General features: G+C 47.8%; 1 protein-coding gene across 2 annotated transcripts in view; it reads right to left on the reverse strand.

The window, feature by feature from the left end:
- Positions 1-812: 812 nt before the first annotated feature.
- The window catches only part of LOC144170824 (uncharacterized), a 104338-nt gene continuing 84642 nt past the window's right edge, over positions 813-20508 (reverse strand). For both annotated transcript variants that reach the window (XM_077700842.1, XM_077700841.1), the window contains exons 9-11: positions 13337-13417; positions 9358-9722; positions 813-9159 (exon numbers count right to left, since the gene is read on the reverse strand). In XM_077700842.1, the coding sequence (XP_077556968.1) occupies positions 8151-9159; positions 9358-9722; positions 13337-13417 (1455 nt within the window). In that variant the 3' untranslated portion in view covers positions 813-8150. The remainder of the gene's footprint in view (positions 9160-9357; positions 9723-13336; positions 13418-20508) is intronic.

Here is a 20508-nt window from a genome sequence, read left to right on the forward strand (position 1 = left end):
AGTCAGATGTGGGAAAGTATCTGGTGAGCTACCTGATTACCATTTGACTTAAGTTTTAATCATAACTGGCATCACTGCTATGTTTAGAAGGTAATCATTTCAGTGGAACGAAGTCATATATTATCTTCATGGTCAATTTATGTGAATGACGACGTGCTGGGGGCTGCATACTACTGACCCGCGGGTGGCAGGTTGCCAACCCCTGTTCTAAAACATGTCACTGTATGTCAATTTCAGTTTAAAATATGTTTAACTTTTTCCTTATGCAGTTTGTTCCAGAGAATTCAATGCGAAGGTCAGATCAAAAGGTAGGAGAATGCGCAATAGAAAATATTGGAATACATTGTTAAGATAGCCCAGGCAACTCACTTGTTGAGCTCACATACAGCCAGGCATAACCTGAGAATAATGAATAACTTGTCCGCAAACAAAAGAACAGGAAATGGACACAAAAAACCCACAGCAGTGGATAACGTCGATTCGATTCATTACTGTAAAAACCAAATACAGATATAATTTCAGGATGCTGTGGTGCTAGACGGCATCAAGAGCGGTAATCAAAGGACACAGAGAAGCAGAAGTGCGTTAAACTAGGGATAAAAAAAACACCAAACTTGCAATGAATATGAAGCAACATGCAAGTGTATAGACCGTTTGCAGCGTGGTTGCCCGGACGTGCCATTTTGGATTACACAATATCATTTGCCACTAAACGCCTTTTACAAGGCCTTTCACCGCTGCTTTCGCTGGTGCACGCGTTGACAAGCTACGTCAAGTCTTGATGGGCGAATTCAAACTTTTTTTTTCTAGTGTTGTGAATGGACACTTTTCAGATAGCCACATGCGGTGTGCCAACCTTCACAGACCACTGAGTCACGGGAAAAAAAAAAGTGAAGCTTGTGCACGTGCTGTTTTAATTAATATCTGTCGATTAGTTTTCTGTTCATTTGTTTTGTCGAACATAAAGCTGTTCAACGGCATTTTTATCTATTCTGCATACTCGCTTACAGCAAGTAGCAAAGCCTAAGATCATCAGACATGATACAGTTCTGCAGGTATTAATGATATTCTAAAGATTATTTCGAAAGCCTTCAATTCCAGTGTTGTATGCTAAAATATTTGGCTGCAGTTGCAGGATTTTATGAGTATGGTGGGCTGTAAAAAAAATTGGCAGTGTATCTCCTCATTTTACTGCACGTGCCATTGAGAGACGACAGTCATCTGCCTCCCCTGCCACATATACATGCCTCTTTTCTCTCCCCTCAGTCCCTGCGAAACCTCTTGCAAAGGCTCTTTCCCCTCCTGTCTCGCTCCTCCCACAATGATTGCGGTGGAGGTCTACTCACGTCAATTCAATTTTCACGCATTCATCTGTTGAGCCACAAGCTCTTTTTGTATTTTGTAGCTAAAATATAGTTTTCAATGCGTCTTTCTGTTTGCTATCACAAATATTGCGCCATAAACAATTCTGCATGGGTTTCCAAGTTGCATGTTTCTCTTTAAGGGCTTCTCATATTTCAGCGTGTGATAAAAAAAGTTGTGCTCTGCCTCAACTGTCGGCTTACTGCTACAGCCCACTGCCTCGTATACCTGTTCTGCATGAACAACTGTTGCCTCTTCCACAAGCAGAAACTTGGTGCTATATAAATGTGCATGTAGAAGCTGCCATATGTGCTTGCAGTGGATAAAAAAAATGTGTATACTTATGGCAAAGAACTTGTTCTCCCTGTGAAGTGTGTTCATGCTCAAATCACGACAGCACTTAGCAAGTGCAGTCAGTGACCATGCTTCAGTAGCATGGTCTTTCTTGCGGAGCAAGGCTGTTGAAATTGACATCAGCACGTTTACATCTTTGAGTTATGCATCATGAGACTTAGAGCACATGTGACATGACAATTTTGGGTCAGCCTTACTGTATTTCTTATTTTACTTGACTGTTCGTGTAGTAACTTATGCCAGATTTGCTGCTGCTGCAAAAGGGAACACTTTTAAAGAACTAGCCTTTCTTATGCTCACTCAGCTCTATTCTTGCAGCAAGAGATGTTCTTTTTTATTTTTTTTCCCACGAAGAAAATGCAAGAGATACTGGAAACTTTGAGATTTTGTGCTACAGTGCCGTATTTAGGCAGGGGTGATGCAACACAGTCCGGTGTGTTAACTGCACGTTAGCATTCAACTGATTCAATTTGAAGCTCAGGTGTGCGTTCGATTCCCGGCCACGGTGGCCGCGAAAACACCCGTGTGTTTGAGATTTCGGTGCATGTTAGAAATCCCCAGGTGGTCAAAATTAATCCGGAGTCCTCCACTATGGTGCACCTCATCACCTGTGTAGCACTGGCTCATTAAACCTCATAAAAAAATAAAGCCCCACTGCAACCACCCAGTCATGCTTCTCAGTGGTGGATTAGACCACACAGGGAAAACGCTGGTCTTTTTTGCGGGGTTGGGCGGCACTGCACCGGAGTCTTGTGCCACGTACCACAGCTCCCGACGGGGTTCAGCTGGGGTGGTTGCCTTGGTCGAGGGATCTAATGGCCTCAGCTGCTTTGTGTGCCCACTGAATCAGACCAATCTAGCCTTCACAGCAGTCGCTGGCAAGCAGTGCCTCCAATTACTCCACAGTATGGTTTCTGATTCTGGGGACAGCCATTGTGCTTTGGCATTACCATGTGGTGTGGTAGAGGGTGGGTTTTTGATTGCACAATGGGCCTGTAGCGGCCTCTTCGGCGTAAAAGCGTGCGGCCACTATCATCACCATGGGCCGCTGTGCCAGCGTCATCAGCGCGTGGCCTTGGCACGCAGGCAGAGCCACGCGCCACAAAAGAGAACACCCAGGCTACTGTGCTGCTCGGCCACGTTCCACGGGCGCTCCCTGACTCGCGGACTCCTGCTGCCACCGAATCCTCCTCAGTAAATAAATGTAGGGTCAGCCGCACGACTACATCGGTGCCTACAGGCCAAAAGGTCTGCATATCAAGTCACGTAAATTTTGCTCAACACGTTTAAGTTTGGGAACGTGCTTGCCTGCAGCTGTTTCCAATTGGTGGCTTCTGCTGTCGCCAGGGGTTCAGAGGGTATCTTTTTCTAATATCACGGTAATATATGCTAGTCGGGCCGAGTATTCCGTGGGTACTGGTATTGGTTCTTCAAGGTCGGAATCGTCAAGTGCTCGGTATGTAGTACAACCTCAAGCTACCCTGTTTGCCTCTATGTTCCCCTCCAGTACCGAGTGCGCCGGGGCCCACAGGATCCTGTGTAGGATCTTAAATTGGTGTTCAGGGTGTTGGGATACGCCACATTTAGCATGAAGGGTGGTGCTTTGGGTGGCAGATACCAATTGCACAAACAAGATTCGGTGGTGTCATAGAGACTTCACCTGAAAGTGGCTGGGGAGTCGCCACTGCTTTATTTGTTTAAATTATTATCTTTATTATTTATTTGAAGTTTGCAATAAAATTGGTATCATCCTTGTCGGGAAAAACCAGCCTTTTTGATGAACCAAACATGTATTTTGTCTTCATGGCCCCTGAAAGGTTCAGCTGTGGTAAGCTTGCATGCCGCCGACAGGAACTCTACATAGGCTTTAATAGAGCCACAGTGACAGACTTGACTTTTGCAATGGCAATACAGTTGTGGTGCTGCGACGGCCAACACTGAAAATGCGGCAGCAAATCCACTGCAGTCTGAGCAAGACTCGGCAACAAAATGTTTCCCATAAGGTTTCCCAGATTCTCGTCTGTTAAGGTAGCTTTCAAAAGGTACGTGACACTTGCAGGTGCCTCAAACTGAGAACCTGTCTGAACCACAGTTGCAATAGATAAATGCAAACATTTTCTCGCCAGCAATCCAATGTAGCCGCATCTCCTCATTGCGCTGATGTTGAGGGAACCAGCGCATTGCGAACAGCCTCAGACACGGAGTCTGCAATCCCGGAACGTCAGACTCGACCCATACTTTCTAGAACCAATCACAGAAATCTGACAGTAGATAATGTAGCATGTATTTCTCCTTGCCTTGCGAATTTCGCCAATGCCTCTCTTCCCAGTGCACCATGGCAATGTATGACAGAAACCGAAACTGTCGCGTGCTCCAAGGCATTCGATCATCGCCAGTGCGGTGCTAGTGCCATGTGCTTTGGGTAAGCCTCACTGTGAACGGTCTATGCAACTGCTTGAGAACAACTCTGGGTGACAGATGTGAGGAAAAGCATTGACAGGGCTGTGACAGCAGCACCGCGAACCCAGTTTCCATTGCATTGACATCATGTAAACGGTGTGCTGCGCTCGGAAGGCACAGTAAAGTCACAGCTTCTCCATGCTTGGACGTGTTACTTGGCGCAGCACTAGCTCGCTGTGCTGCTGCTCCGTAGCAGCCATGTAAACGCAGCCTCACTAGAAATGTAGAATCAGGAGTAGAGCACAGTAAGGAGACTGGGCAACTCTCCAAAGCCAAGTGGCCTCATTTAGAAATGCAGGAATATTAAAAGTGTAAAACACTTAAGACCAAAAATATTTGGTGGAGTGGACAAAGTAGATAAACGAAAGCTTAGAGACATCATGCCTCCATCCCTGCAAAGACAATGATGAAATCCAAGGTGAAAGTGGCAATGCAATGAGCACAAATGGGAACTTCCTGTGCAAAGCTCCAGCAGTAGCTAAAGCTGATCTAAAGAAGGACAGGAGAAAACAGACGTAGAATGCAGGAAGCAACAAAACTATGCGCCCACTAATGGAGGATATACTGTACTGCAGAAGCTTGCAAAATTATTGTCGGAATGCCTTCAATGCTTTTAGTCGTGGATTTCCTGCAGAGTTGGACACCTTTTAAATACTGAAGTGTCAGTAACCCAGCTGACAAGTACAAGACCACACAAGTACATCGATGACTTAAAAACCCAGCAGGCTGAGAAAATGGCAATCTGGTTCTCGTACAAACAAAGGTGATAAAATTTGCTGACTTATCACTGTACTCTTGTATACAAGTTGTTTGCCATAGTACTAATAGGTGACACCGAGACAACAGGCTGGGCTTAGGAGAGGTCTATAGATTATGTAGACATCTCTAGATCATGTCCATGTCACCGACCAGACTTTCTATACATCCGTAATTTTGATAAAGTGATTCAGTAGAAATAGCCTCATCCTTGGTAGACATATAGAATGCGCAAGCATGACAATTCAATAGCGAGAACTTTTCCATAAAAAAAGGAGTTGAACGATTAATCAGACGCAGTACCTCCAGGCAGTGAGTAATTGCTAGAAGAGGTGGATGAATATAGTTGTCTGGGACAGGTCAGTGCCCTGATTCAAACCATGGAAAAAAAAAATTTAAAAAGACACGGTTTTCTGCCCAACCCCCAAAATATTGTAACAATGAAGCATTCATTCCTGCTTTGACTAACAGCTTCCAAAGCATTGTCCAATATCCTTTGACCAACAGCGTCCAAAGCATTGTCCAATATCTCATTACAGGTGCGTGCAACTTTGTGGGTTCGTAAATTTTGGTCAACCTTCAGCATGTTTGCTCAAGGTATTTCATTCATTCATTGATTGCTTGGCCGGGTGGCAGTAACCGCAGTAGTAAGGCACGCTGCAGCTGCATGCATTCCTGCTTGCGAGATTCCATTCTCTTGTGGGTACAAGACAGGCATTTCCCAGGTGCATTCAGCGCCATCTACAGCTTCACCGGTAAGCACTCCTTCTATTTTCTTATGAAAAAAAGGCTCCACTGTTCTGCTCCAGTAGCAAGGTGTAGAACCATGGGTTTTGGAACGAACGCCTTGAGTTCAAGCCACAGCAATGCCAATTTTTTTCGAAGCCCTGGGATTTTTTTTAGTTTAAATGTTCTCTTAGCTCAATTCTGCACATTCTTTTCGCAAATAAAAGTGGTTTGTTATCTCTTAATTAAACCTGTTGAGAGGTGCGGCACAAAGTATCAATGCGTTCAAATCACGTTTTGCATCACACCGGGAGTGCCAGGCTTGTACCCGTCTTGGAACTGAATATCGCTTCCTGCTTGAAGTGTTTGTTGTCCTAATACCTCACTGCAGGTATGATATGTGCAACTCTGTGGCTATGTGCCGCTTTGCTGGAATGGCAGCAGGAGTATGTGATGCAGCTTAGGTCTCGTGTTTTGCTTCGAGGTCTTGCATCAACCAGCACCAGCTGCTTGATTTCAAAGCTTTTACAATTACTAAAACTTGGCCATGCGACATGCCAAGCAACATCATACTCATTGTTAGTCAAGCCGCAGGTGCCAGTGGACTAGGTGAGACCCCAAAGTGCCATGCTAAGCCTAATGTCAGGCCATTGCATACTTGCACCAGCCCCTCCTGCTGTGCATGAATAAGACACGAAACCAGCACAGTTAGGCTAGTAGTGCTTTCGCGCTAAACTCAGGTGCACATTATGGGATGGCATGCATTTCGGAAGCAGTCCAAAGCTACCAATTAATTACAGTAGCAGCCGCACAAGTAGAAAAACTTCCAATGTCATCTTGCAAGGTGCAAACGTGGTCAGTCAATGAGTAATTGCAACACACTTTGGTAAAAGAATTTAGATTAGAGCCATGTGGGCAGGTAAAACCATGACATGACATATGTCCATGGTTGCACTGCCCGAGTAATTTGCTATAGTGGATAGGACTGAAACAAGGTGAAAAGTAAAAAAATTCGGAGAATGGAGCGGATCTGATGGCAACTATGGCAGGAGAGGAGCCGTCTTGCGGAGAATATCAACAGGCTGATGATGAAATCAACTGCACAACTGCTGGGTTGCCTGCCACTCTGGACCAACCTAACTCACTAGGATCAAATTTAAACCTTACAATCTTCTTCACGTTGAACCTTTTATGCCTGAGGTAAACAAAATGCAACATACCTTTCATCACAGGCTTGGAGACAGAAAATTATCAGGGCTTGTCATGCCCACTTAACGAAAATGCAAGATTGCCGTCTGGTAAAAGTGTCTGCATATGTACATACTGTCGATATAAGTTAAACAAAACACAGTTGCTGAGTGTAACATTATCGTGATACTGTTTACTGCGTTATTAGTGAAGCCCAGAGGCCAAACCAATACTAAGCAACATCTTAAAAGCTGGCATTTGAACACTCACACAGCAGTATTATAATGCGTACCTCCTGCACGCCAGTGTTCGTGTTTAATATGTAGCCAATAGCACACCTAGGTACTCCACAACAACTTGCTATTTCGCTATACCATCTACTCAGCCATATAAGCAGGCACGAATTTGTACACACAAACACCACCACTTTACCACTCCAACGCCCCGGTGGCGGGATAGAAGATAGAGTGCTTAATAACTATATGTAACTATTCTTGCAAAACAAGGAGTGTACTGCGAGGCATAAAACTTGTACAGCGCCTGCAGCCACAGCACGTATACAGGCTATATGTTGTGCACACAACTATTGCACTGCATTTCCAACTATCACCTGGCTAATACTAGAACCTCAGGAAAGCCTTCCATCTCACCACCATGCTTTACATAAGACAGATCATGCCTTGGGGCAGAACGCTTAGCACGCATGCACAGGTATCAAGTTCATTCTGGAAATTCTTCCACTCATATCTTGAGTAAATACCTGATGGTAACCGGTTGCCACAAGTGGTTCACTGCAATCCAAGAGTGCTTGGGTAATCCAAAGTAATCCAATGTAATCCAATGTAATCCACTGTAACTGCCAGTGGATGTGGTTGATGTAGGTGCAAAACATGTTGATTGTAATATTCCCATGGAGAGATTCGTGCACTTCGAAGCTCACACACACACACACACCTAACAAGGAGCACATTCATGTCATCACATTCATACACAAAAGAGGCCAACGCCGCATGTTGCACACACAGATGCATGATTTCAGCATGATCTGCTTCACTTGCACAGAAACATGTCTTCAACGTAATCCATGTTATCCAAGGTTTGAAGCAAGCATGTATCCAAGTGACTTGTAATCCAACAGGTGCGTAATTCCAAAACACCTAGTACGATGATGCAAGGGCGCACACACGCACACACACCATATCCAAAGTTGGAGCAGTCTTCGTCACCGCACGACTAGAGGCGTGCCCCCACAGCTGTAGCATCCTCACAGTGCCACTGTTGGCAGCCAGGCACTGCCAGCAGAGTCACACTCTGTGAGCACTGCTGTTAGCAGAGCTGCGTGGAGGCACATTCTTGATGACTATCCTGGGGTGAAAAGCATTTGGATCCGGGTTGATGCAGGTCAAGTTCGCACCCTTGAGAAAGCTCTTGCTGTTGCCGCGATGATGGTGGTGGTGGTGATGTGATGACGACGGAGCTGGGGGCGTAGTTGGCTTGTGGAAAAGCGACAGGGGAGCGGGAGCGCTGTAACTCGACGAAGGGGGAGGAGACGGTCGCTTGGTCACCAATGGCAGAGGCATGACCGTTGGCAGTGGCAGTGGAGGCCGGCCCCGCGGTCGGCGGGGCGCTTCCTGAGGAGCGACGCCACGGTGTGACACCGACAAATCCAGCGGCCGGGTCTCCTCGTCGTGGCGCGACATGCTAGGCGACACCGACGCGCGGGGTGGGGTCTTGGGGTGGGCAGGTGGAGGCGGTGGCTTCCTGGAGCTGGGAACACTCTTTGGCACGTTGTGCTTGGCTGGCTCGGGGAGGGCGGCCTTGTCGGGCCTTCGTAGGGGGGAACTGACTGCCACGCTGCTTGCGGGGTTCACCTCCACCGCATCGTCGCACCCATCCAGCTTGAGCTTTTTGGCGGAGCTGCTGCCACCACTGCTCTCCTCCGGTGGGGACCGGCACCACGGAGTGCGCTTGTCCGACTTTTCAGGTGACTTGCGCTTGGACTGGTGCCTGTCGACGTCGCGCTGCTCCTTGCGCTTCGACTTCTTTCCCGATGGAGGGGACCTGGCCTGACCGTTGAGAGGGGGAGGAGGAGACGAGGCCTGTGCCAGGAACGGTGGCACCTCCTGGGTGTGTATCAGGATCTTGTGGCTGTTCTTGTCCAGTGCACTTATGGTTATCTTTGGTAGCGGTGGCGGTGACTGGGCCTCCGCGGGTGGCTCCGTTGCTTTCTGCTGCTGCGGCGATGCAGACTGGACCAGGGCAACAGCCTTGGGGCTCCCGGGAGCCGTTGACTCTTCCTCCGCACTAGTTTTCCTGGTCAAGAACAAAGCACAGAATGCAATTTCACATGCAGCCCGAAACACGCCCCTATAAAATGGTGCTAAATAGTGGGTTCAAGCATTAAGTGTTTCTGTTTGTTCAGTTGCCAAGTTGATTTTAGCTCGATAACTAGGAGCATTCATAAGCACCCACCGACAAAAACAGCAAAGCAATGCTCTAACCACATCTTACATTTCTGGCGTCTCCAATGCATGTGGCTCAGCAGCAGGGGCCACAGTAGCAATGGCTTCCGTAGGCTCTTCAGGACTTGGCACACTGCCAGGAACAGCCGCAGCAGGCTCAGGGGTGCACTTGGCCCCTGCTTTGTCCACTTGTTCTGGAGCGCAAGGTGGTGGACTCGGACTCCGAGTCTTCCCCGTGGGCTCAGACAACATGGGCGGGCCGGCTGCTGCCTCCACGACAAGTTGCTTGGGTGTGCCCCCTTCAGCCTCGTCTGCAGGAGCCTGCAGGGCTTCAGTGGTTGCTGCGGCTGGGAGGGCCTTGGTCACCGGTGGTCTTGAAGTGTAGATGCGAAAGAACAGGCGCAAGGGGCACTCCTGAAAATAAATTAATGTGGTTACTCCATATTGTACTACTACATACAAACATACAATTAGTTCGATGCAAACGTTTGACAGAGCTTAATAGAACGCCAAAAAAAGCAAGTTGGCCTGCATCAGTAGTGTAGAATGTGACATGGTGGCAGCGTTTCTCTCTCTCTCTCACACACACACACACACACGCACACGCACACACACACACACACACACACACACACACACACACACACTCACACACACACACACACACAAAATCACCTAGAAACAGGAATCAAACTCCCGGGGGGCTCAGTGGACAGCTGAATTATTTAACCACTTAATGCCGCATGGAACATGGTTTTCAAGGTACTTTAAATACAGACAAGAGAGTGCCAAGAGGAGAAAATGAAACAACACAAAACAAGCACACGCCCCTAGTGCTTTGAACGCAAAATAATTATAGCTTCCCCTAGACATGCGTTACTGCAACATCACATGTGAGTTCATGCTTGTTCCACAAAGCTACCGTAATACAGATTCGTAGCTTCTACTACTGAGTTCTGAATGGTCTACAGACTGGTAACCAATGCATACAAAACAAGAACGAAGGAGAAACGCACATACAGTGCAGCATTAAAGCAGCCCCGCAAAGCTTTTCTTTCAGGTAGTTTTCTGGCACTGTGTGTGTTCTTCATATCATGCAGACTCAAATGCAAAAAAAAAAAAATAATAATAATAATCAAGGTCGGTGCAGAAATAAAAGGTCGTTCAATTTTTAACCTCTAAAATTACAACCAAATGTGGCACGCCTGAGCCTCCAACTATGACAATGCAACACCATACGACTGGCTGAGTTGGCAACATCCTGCATATGCCATTGCATCAACAAAACACGCCTCAATGCTTCCAGTCATGTAGTGTTCTTGCTCCGTATTAAGGACACACAGACTAATACTGGGTTTATTGAAAGTGAGAAGTTGTTTTCCGCATTGTTCAGCGTCTCAGTGCTTTTCCAGAATGCATGCAAATTCATCCATTTGCGCACAATATGTTGATCCCCATTGTTGGCAGATATCAGCATAAATGCTAGAGTGGGGTAGTCATCAAGCATTGCAAAGTGGATGGCAGTTTCTGGGTTTTCAGTTGGTCCCAAGGTTTGGGGACATGCTTTAGCACTCTTGTTCACCAAAAAAAAAAAAGTGCTTCCCAGTACTAAAACATGTCCTCGAACCTGGGAGAGACCGAAAAGCCGGAAAAATCTTTTTTTTTTTCCTGTAGTGGAAATCGGCTGCCATGAGACAGCCAGATGACACAACCCAGCTATTTCTGGTGCGAAGTTATTACCAAAGACAACTGTAATTCTACTGACGCATTCAATTCGTGGCTACTTTGGCTTGCATTGTAAAGATTGCACAAGTGCAATAGCTTTTTATGAGTTAAATCATTTTTTGCCCACTGAAGCCATTACCTTTCATTGGTCAGAAATTTTCATGAGGCTGAGCACATGCGTCAGGCTAATCAGGCATGCAGCAAAGAGCTCGGCATTCGTGTAAAGAAAAAACCCCAAAACAAGCATCAAAACTGCCTTGATGGATCCCCCTTCCCCCCATGTGCTCCTGGCAAATATTATGTTAACAGCTGCTCTCGATAAGGGCGGTTGCCATCAATTATCTTCACAATGTTCTTTTCCCCGGGGCTTCTCCTCAAAGTCGCAGCAGTGCTGACGATCTGACCACAGGTATCCTCAGCCGACAAACTCAGCCTCCGATACAAAACTGTACATTTATTTACAGTTTAGCGGGCGGCTAATAAACAGTGCTTGAGTGGAGCCCGAAGACGACGGGCCAAGAGCTCCGGCTCCCGGACCGCGTCTTCTGTCTTCATCTTCCATCTTGCCGCTGGGGGCCAGAGAAGGGGGAAAAGCGAGTCCTCTTCGTCAGGGCCCATCCCCATGTGGTGACCGTTAGGACATCCGGTGCGAGCAGGCGTGGCCTTTCTCGGAATGCGCGGTGTTTGAAAGCGACGCTCGGCACGTTCTTTCAATTTCCGCGCTGCTCTTCCCAGGGACCGGACCAGTTAGTGTGTCGAAATGCCCGACACCATCATTCGAGAAAGAGCACGTGAGCCAGGCTAGGCAGGACCCAGCTTTTGCCACCACAGAAGCCAAGCGCAAACGACAAGGCCGCCAAGACGACGGCGAACATTTCATACCTTCCCTCATCAGCACGTGCAGTGGTTTACAAAAGGTTCGCTTGACATCCGCTTTCGCAGGGTGGGATGGCAGCCATATTTTTAGCTGGGTGCAATTTCCAAGCTTTGCTTTAGAACCAGTATGTGTGACTGTGATTCCCTTTCTATAAACCCGCAAGCAGCAGTCACCTGAAGGCCCAGTAAGAAGGCAGCACTGAGCTGAGCTTCTGTGTGGATTAAAGAAGCACTCGGTGCATATTTTCAAGGTAAGTATCGTTATGAACGGTGGCCCTGAAACCAAGACTAGCTTGAAGAGGTGCCAGAGAGTTGGGACAAACAATCCCAGTGCACACGTCAACGGAGTAGCCGCCGGTGGCTTCACCTGGCTCGTGCGGTCACTCATCCACTCCTACTGTCAGCGCACAGCGCAGTCACACCCAACAATGGCGTGAAGAAGTGCAGAAAGGAGCATTCCAGGTGAAGCCATCATGCGCTAATTCTTCCAGAACGTCTCATTTTTTGCCGCCCTCATTAATCCCGCTGGGGCGAGTGGGAAAGGGAACAGTGGTCATCCGTTTCTAAAAAAGGGGGCCGAGGTCCTTTTGCTTGTCTTGTTAAACAACTCTTATTTCTGCATGAATGCTGATAGTCCTATTAGCATATGTCACGGCATTGCATGAAGAACAGATGTAGTGCCTGAAAAATATCTGACAGAAAAGTGTTCCAGGGACCCTTTAAGTGTGTTGTGGCCTGATGTCCCCGTCAAGTATGCGGCAGCTGGATGTTAAGTCTAATGTTACTGACTGCCATTAATCGGTACCTTTGCAGCTTTATGCGGAGCGAGTTTGACGTCGCTGGCCTCTTTGTACTCAAACACCCACTCAAGGGGGTTGGCCAATGACAACAGCTGTCACCAGAAGCTTATGGCCGATTCATGAATTCTCATTGGGCTGCAATGTAAACATAGCCAGTCTCACATGCCAGCTCATAGGAATTGGCCAATGACAACGAACGACAGCTGCTGTCAGAGGCTCCAGCTTATTCAGCAATTCCCACTGTCTTTTGCAATGGCAGCGAACCCATCTACGCATATGCTAGTGCTTTTCAATTCAAAGGACATAAGCAAACATAAGTGCCACATTTGGCTTTTACCATTAACAGGGCTCCTTGTATGTGCACAGTAAGCAGACCATTAAGTGTAGAATCTTCAGTTCACCAGTATATTTTTGTTTCCTTTAAACTTTACATAGGTATTGTCATGATTTCCCAAGTAGGAAATACTCAAGGTCAGCAGCTGTGTTCTTTCCCAGTTCTGGAGAAACGGCTAGCCCAGTAAAAAAAGCAAACGAGAAAATGAGTTTCTGTTCTGTTCACCCCTTTTTGTCTTTGTAAGACAAGCACATGTTTGGTAGTATTGAACTGTCACGCAAAAGCTTGCTTACCCGCTTCCAACTGTAGATGTAGGCAATATCCATCAAGGAATAGCCATGAAACAGGACATCATCCATGTAAAGAATGTCAACCTGAAAAGGGAACAACAGGACACCAGCCCTCGCATTTGAGCCCCTGCATAGAAGCTTTCGTTTGATAAAGATGCCACAAAAGCATGCACAGTCAAATGTGCTGTATTAATTTTGGTATAACAACACTGGCAAAACTGACAGAATGTGGCTAAAATCATTCCAGGCACTAAGTACCCAAAACAGCGGTGCAGGAACTGTTAGTGGCAACATAAATATACAAGAATGGCGCTGCCTTCTTAATGCCGCCACCTTTTGTAGGAAAATGTATGCAGCAATAAAACACAGCCTGCTTCCACTTATTGTACCAGTGAAGGGCAAGGTAAATTGATGCATGTTACCGCAGTCGCCGCTACTTCCCCATGCTGATTTCTCTATCGCCCCTTTGCAGCGGCAGCTGTACAACTCCATCCATTTTCACTGCACGGTGCCAACTGCTGTAACCTCGTGGAGCTATGTACATGTCAACGCTATTGCAGCCCTCTAACATCTTTGTTGGACAAGTCACAAACCATGGCTCAAGCTTATTGTCTGGGGCTGTGCACGATCACCGTCACAGAGGTAAACAAGATATTATTCGGCAACCCGCAAACTACGCTCTAAACTCGTTATAGCGGATCTGGCAACAACGAACTTCCGGTTACAACAGACCATTTCTGTTCGTTTGTCTAGTCCCCGTGCATTTTAAATGGAGTCCCCTCCACTGATAACGGACCCGGCCAGAGCAGACTATTGGCTACAACGCACTAAACTTTAGGCGAAAATTGTTTCGACTGAATGTTTATAGCGGACTTCCGCTGGACCGGCACCCAATGTGCTTTTTCTTTGTTTAGTCTGGCAGGAAAACTGTTATGTCTGGCAACATTGTTGGCAGCCAGGTCATTGGCGCAGCCAAGCCAAGCCAAGCCAAGCTAGTGCCAGCAGTTCTGTTTTTCTTTTTGTGCAACCAGCGGCATGAGCGGCAGGGTAGCTGATTTCACTGTTGGATAAGGTTAGCATAACGTTGTCGAACATGGGGAAAAACAGAACATCATCAGAAGTACGGGCCTGTCTAAGCAGACGGTCCGCTCGACCGTTAAGGACAAGACCACTGCCGATAAACACGACTCCGGTGAGATTGAACAACAGCGCTATCGAATACGTGAAGTGGTGCACCCGGAGTCGAGTTTGCCCTCGTCCGTTATTTTATGTAATGAAGAACTCGGGTTCAGTGAAGTTCGGTCGTTATTATTCCCACGCATGCATCTTTACATTCCATTCAATGAAAAAGGTGAGAAATGCCTTGGGGGGGGGTTCCATCCATTGTGTGCAATCTGCCAATGGCCGTGCACAGTATCATCTGTTTCAATTTGTTTGACAAATAGTTTCGAGTAAACCTGCCTCGTCACGAAGCAATTTAAAAGAGCCTAGCTTATTCTGATGGCTGCGACTGATTTTAATAGCTGGTTAATAATTGCTCCTAGTGACATTCTTGCTTTATTTGCTCAGCTTATCAAGCGTCTTTACACACTCGACTGCATGCGCTAGGCTTTTTCGAGGTGCCGGTGCTAAGCTTTGGAAACGGTGTGTAGGCGATTCTTTGCCCTCGCACGAACACTGTGCAAAGGTGATGCAGGCGTGTAGAGAAAAGAAGTGTCTGTACTATGGATATGCAATATCGGTCAAAGTACCCCCTTTTGCGCTCATACCCCCCTTCCCCGGTCGGATACTGCATACTTCGACTACAACAAACTTTTTTTTTTTCCCCTTCTTCTCTGGATTTAAGAGGGTCCGTTGTATCAACGGGCGTAGGCTGCAATAGCACATTTTACGTGGACATCAACTCTGCCCGGAACCCACGCAGATGTAGTTACTCAATGGGTTTTCTGCACTTCATGGGTGAAGCCAGGAAACAGCAGACGGTGTCAAGGTAATCAGCAATGAAGCACGAAATACCCTCGAGGCTGTGGCGATGCCTACAGTGTGTTTTTTAGCCACTCTGTAGGCTGCGCTTGAGGCCAATTGTGCGGGCCAATAATGCACTATTTGTCCACATGATCCAGGCCAGGACTGTGGCAGGGGTGTAGGGAGGGGGGGCTTATGGATGACAAACAATAAAATAAAATGTCCACCCACAAGTTGTTTGTAGTGCACTCTTCACGTTTATAATGTCTGCTCCATGCTTTTTCAGTTTTAGATTAATTTGTTCTCTGCTTCCATGTTTTTGCTTCCATGTTTGCTTGTATTTGTTCTACATTTCTATATTTCTTTAAGTGCTATTTCTTCTCTTGTAGACAAAACAAATAATTGTAAGCAGTGACAGCAACCCTGCCACAATTCTCAGAACATGCAAATAAATTTTCTAATGAAATATTTTAGTCTCCTTGTTCTAGACAGTTAAGTTATAAATTTCAGCTAATAGGTTGAGGTAATAGTTATGTATCTATTCAGTTAATCATTACGCTTTCAGGGGTGAGACAGCTGAACCAGATTTGGGAGCAGCTTTTGGAGCAGCGAAATTTCGATTTTGGAGCAGAAGAACCTCGATTTGGAGCAGAAGACCGACATATATTATGTCACCTTAAGAGACTAAAAAAATCAAATTTTTTGGCCACTCGGGGTGGGGGGTGCTTTTTAATCAGTTTTGAACGTACATAACACTGAAACAGCCTTTCAATAAAGTTTTTTTCTACCTGAGTATCACAAGGAACGAACTACACTACCTTTTTCAAACCATTTTTACATTCTCGGGCTCTATGCATAGATAACGCAGAGTTCCGTTGAAAATATCGATTTGAAAAACTAAGCAATTCTAAGGAATTTTTATTATCCCGTGAATGCCGAAGTTGTTATTTTTGTAATCCCTGACTCGGCGTTACGCACAACTGAGAGCCACGGCAAAAGTTGGTGGGGTGCGACAGTCGTCGCACCCCACCAGCTTTCCCATTTCAAGCCCCAAGGTGGGCGTTCACTACGATCATAATTAGAGTATTGGTGTGTTTTGGCATTAGATTTCTTTTGGCATTAAATTTCAATTCAGATAGATGAACCATCATTACTAGCGTGCGATAATAGCCCGTCCCGCTATTGGACACTGCTTGAACATTTGGCGGTGATGCAGCCTGCGCCGCCACTTCTGCAGTGTCCATGGTCCCACTCCCGGCGCTCGCAACCTCACTGTCAATAGCAACAATAACTCGGCTTTTATAACGCCGCAATGAGTCCCAAATTTCACTTCAAGCACGCACCGCGCCTCACACGGCGATATCGCTGGTACCCTGTTGTTTTTGATGAACCCCCCCCCGTCTTTCGAGTCGCGCAATAGGTCAAACGATTAAATGTAAACCCGGCCATCCCATAACCAAAACCGCGGTAGAAATCGGTGAAGAGCACTCTGCCTGAACCACGAGAAACTGCTTCGCCCAGCGGCCATGTTTTCCAATCTTCACCGCACCAAGATGGCGGCGCCCAGTAATGTCGTTCTGGAGATGCGGCGCTCCCAAAATTGCTGTTTTAAAATCAACTTGCACAAGTAGTTTGTGAAAATTTCGTATGGGAAAATTTTAAAAATTCGCACAATACAACATGTGCAACCCGACATTGTGACTTTCGAAAAAAAAAACTATCCCGTGGACAATTTTATGCGCGTTTTTTATTGAGTGATCAATCAGTTAAACTTTACGAACAGCATCACCTTCAAGGTGCTGGAAAATTATGTCGTCAGTAAGCATTTCCCCCTACTGAAATTGACGGGAGCGTTAAAATCCTTGGCTCTCATACTCTTTCGGAGCAGTTTGGCGCAATTTTTGCAATTTTCAAGCTTTTGGAACAGCCTGGCGCAGTAAAACGAATTTGTATCAAAACTGCGCAATATGCGCAGCTGTCTCACCCCTGCACTTTTATTATACATGTTTTTAATCCCTTGAAAAATCATACAGAGGAGGTCGAGGTGCAATCTCAGCCAGCCAGCCCCTTCCCCTAGGATCAAAGTTTCTGGCTATGCCCCTGGACTGTGTAGACTGATAATAATGCATAGACCTGACAATGAGTCTACACCCAAGAAGCGAGTAATTGTTTGTTCACACAGCACTTGCCCACGGTCAGTACCGGTTAAACTGCTTCACAGATACACCGCAAGTTAAACAGCTGGCGAATAAACTGCGGCCATCATCCCGGTTTGCTTTGCGGCAAAGCCATCTGCTCATGGGCCATGACATCCCACGAAGTGAGCCACATACAGCTTCACTGTAAGACCTCGCTGCATGCGCCCTTGCCACAGCACAAGGCATGTTGACCGGGAAATAAATGCCGTAACCCCCAACCTCAATGTGCAGAAAGAAAACATCACTATGGGCTTCGTATATCGTAGTTGTAACGTACAGGGCGAACGTAGTAAGTGCACAAAGAGACCAAACAAGATTAATTCACACGCACATTGATTTGGAGCAACGAGGCCTTGGGGGCCTTGCAGTTACCAAAAGCAGCCAGTCATTACAGGCTGACTGCCGCTGCACGCTGCCAGTTGCGCAATTGCCATTCGTGTCAGGGTCGGGCAGGAAATCGAACGGCGCCGACAAAAGCTGCAGTCACTCGCGCGAAAGCCAGATGGCGCCAGCTTCCCGCAACTTGAGATTTTTCCGGCCGGTGGTTGAGTGAACTTGGCGCGTCGGGCAGTGCATGAAACATCGTGCCACACACTAAAATATCTTTCCACGCAGCGACTGGAGCCAGCAAACCGTCAGCGAGGCGCAGTCAGAAACGAAGTTGATGGTCCCTGCAGCCGTCAGTCTCTCGGGACGCAAGCGGCACTCCTCGCAGAACGGCTTTCTCGGAAAATGCTCGCGCCGTCGGCGTCGTCGTGCCCTTGCCGAGGGCAAACGCGGCCGGCCAGTGCGTCGCGGGGTGGAGGCCCCCGCGAGGAGGGAGGGGCTTTGGGGCAACACCGGTTCTGGCGCGAGGGTTGCCATTCGGCCCGTGCAGGTGGAACATGCGAGCGCAGCCGAGGGCCAGCGAGTCCACGCCTCCGAGGTGCCATATCGGAAGCGGCGCTCAGCGTGACCGGTCTGCGTGAAGCGCGCGATGCCTGCCCCGGCTATGGCGGAGGACGACGCCATTGTGTTGCGGGGGAGAAGGCACAAGAGCGGCACGACTGCTGCCCCCGAGTGCACGGATGGCTGACCGGCCGTTCCTTGACACGGTGCGGCCACTGCTCGCTCCGAAAGAAGGGCACCGCGCAAGTTACGGCGTGGGGGTTCAGGGAAGGGCCCGTCAACACCAGTCTCCCGGCTAGTAACCCACATGCGCTCCCCATTGCCAGCTTCGGAGACGCCCATCGGGTAGCGTATCTATTGTGTATCACAGCGTGACATTAGTCCGCCAAGCACCGTCCAACTTTTGGCAGCCGTTGGCACGTCGAGAGAGCAAATGCGGCATGCAAAGCAGCGGAACACAGTTCCCGTTAGAGCCATTAGCTTATTGTGGCTCCACTTCCCGTAAAGCACCGTGGTAGGGTAGGCGGCTCGCTTCTAAAGCCCCGGCGGGAAGGCGCGTCTTCTTGACCGAGGGACGCTAACTAGGGCGAGCTCCGCTTGTTGACGTGCGTCGTCTCTCTCACAGCCCGCCTCACTACGGCGAGGGCGGCTTTGTTCCGCACCTCTTCCTCAGCCGCCGTCGGTATATTACCGACCGTGGGTGGCGTTGTCGCCGTCGGACTACACCAAGTTCGGAAGCCGCGGAGATGATTCCGCGCTCCGAAAAGACGCAGTGGCAAAAAAAGATTGACCTACGCGGGGCTTTCATGTGCGCCAAAATCACCGCGTCTACTCAGCGGCCACGAAATGGTGCCGGAAACGCTGTCATCGTTGCGATCAGCCCTCTCTCTAAGCTTGAACACGAGGACAATTTGAACAGCGCAAGCTGTGCGACCTGCCGTTTCAAATTACACCGCTCGGTACATTTGCATCTGCAATCCTATTTTCTCGGGGATCACAGGTGAAACCGGATTGATGAACACTCAATCCGTTCGCCCGATGGTCTACTCACACTGGGCAGTCCAAGAAAGCTTCAGAAGTTTCGTCGCTTGCCGCGCAGATATTCAATTCTAAGCGCTGGCACGTACCCTGTTCGCGCGCAACCTCTCCATTTCACAATTACGATGTCCGAAGACGTGCGCATATTCTAGCGCGTCGGAAGCTATTCCCCGAGCCAGGTCCTCTCTCAAGCATTGCTACAGTGCTTAGAGCTAGGCTTTTAAAGCTGCTAGTCTTTCCCGAGCTACTTAACCGCGAAAATTTTGGTATATCTGTCTGTCCCTCGACTCAGCCGCCCGGATAAAAGAAAGTATTTTAGAGCGACAGTTACGTGGGCAAAACATGGCCAAACTACTAAATCTGGTAGCGTACTTATCCTTGTGCACATTGTTCAGCAAAAAAAAAAAAAAAAAGAAACATATTTGAGGCAAAATATAACACAAACTGACACTGACAGTGTTGTTTAATTGAAAACAGATGTGGGCGTAATTCTTGCGATAGCAAACAAATAAAACGAGTTCAAAACAAAGAAAAGAGGAGAGGCATTTACGTGGCAAGGGCGGCACAAGACTATCGTGTTTCGACGGCATTTGAGGCAGAAAAAGAGAGAGAGTAAACATTTTGTTTCTGAAAAATGGGGAGGGTGACCCAATTGTCCGGGCTGCCGAAAATGGGGTCCTGATGGGCCTCGAGTAACCAGGCCGCGTATCGAATACTCTTCTCCTGCATTCGTTAATTATGCTTGAGATTGATTTTTTGGGGTTCGCAGTTTTCCTGGGTAACTAAAAAGAGCGGCTTATCATAGGCACGAGCCTCACTGTCCACGTCAGTTGTGCGAAGAATGAGCGCTTCTCTGCATGTTGCAAGTTGTACAGCTCGTGCCCAGAAGCCGTGCGCATATCGTTGTCGAAACTGCAAAACGCAACGCAGTCGCCGAACTGCATGCAAGCGGCGCTTTTCGGCGGACCCCTGGATGGTGTGTGTGCGGCGTGAGTTCTTGTGCGCGCTTTTGTTGTCGTCCCGGCGGCAGCTCTGTACCGCCGCGCGGCCCATTGTCTTCGCCAAACCGGTCTCCGTGGCGCAAAC

The sequence above is a fragment of the Haemaphysalis longicornis genome, unplaced genomic scaffold (assembly GCF_048455015.1).
Source record: "Haemaphysalis longicornis isolate Haplotype H1 unplaced genomic scaffold, Haemaphysalis longicornis Haplotype H1 scaffold_2, whole genome shotgun sequence".
Lineage (NCBI taxonomy): Eukaryota > Metazoa > Arthropoda > Arachnida > Ixodida > Ixodidae > Haemaphysalis > Haemaphysalis longicornis.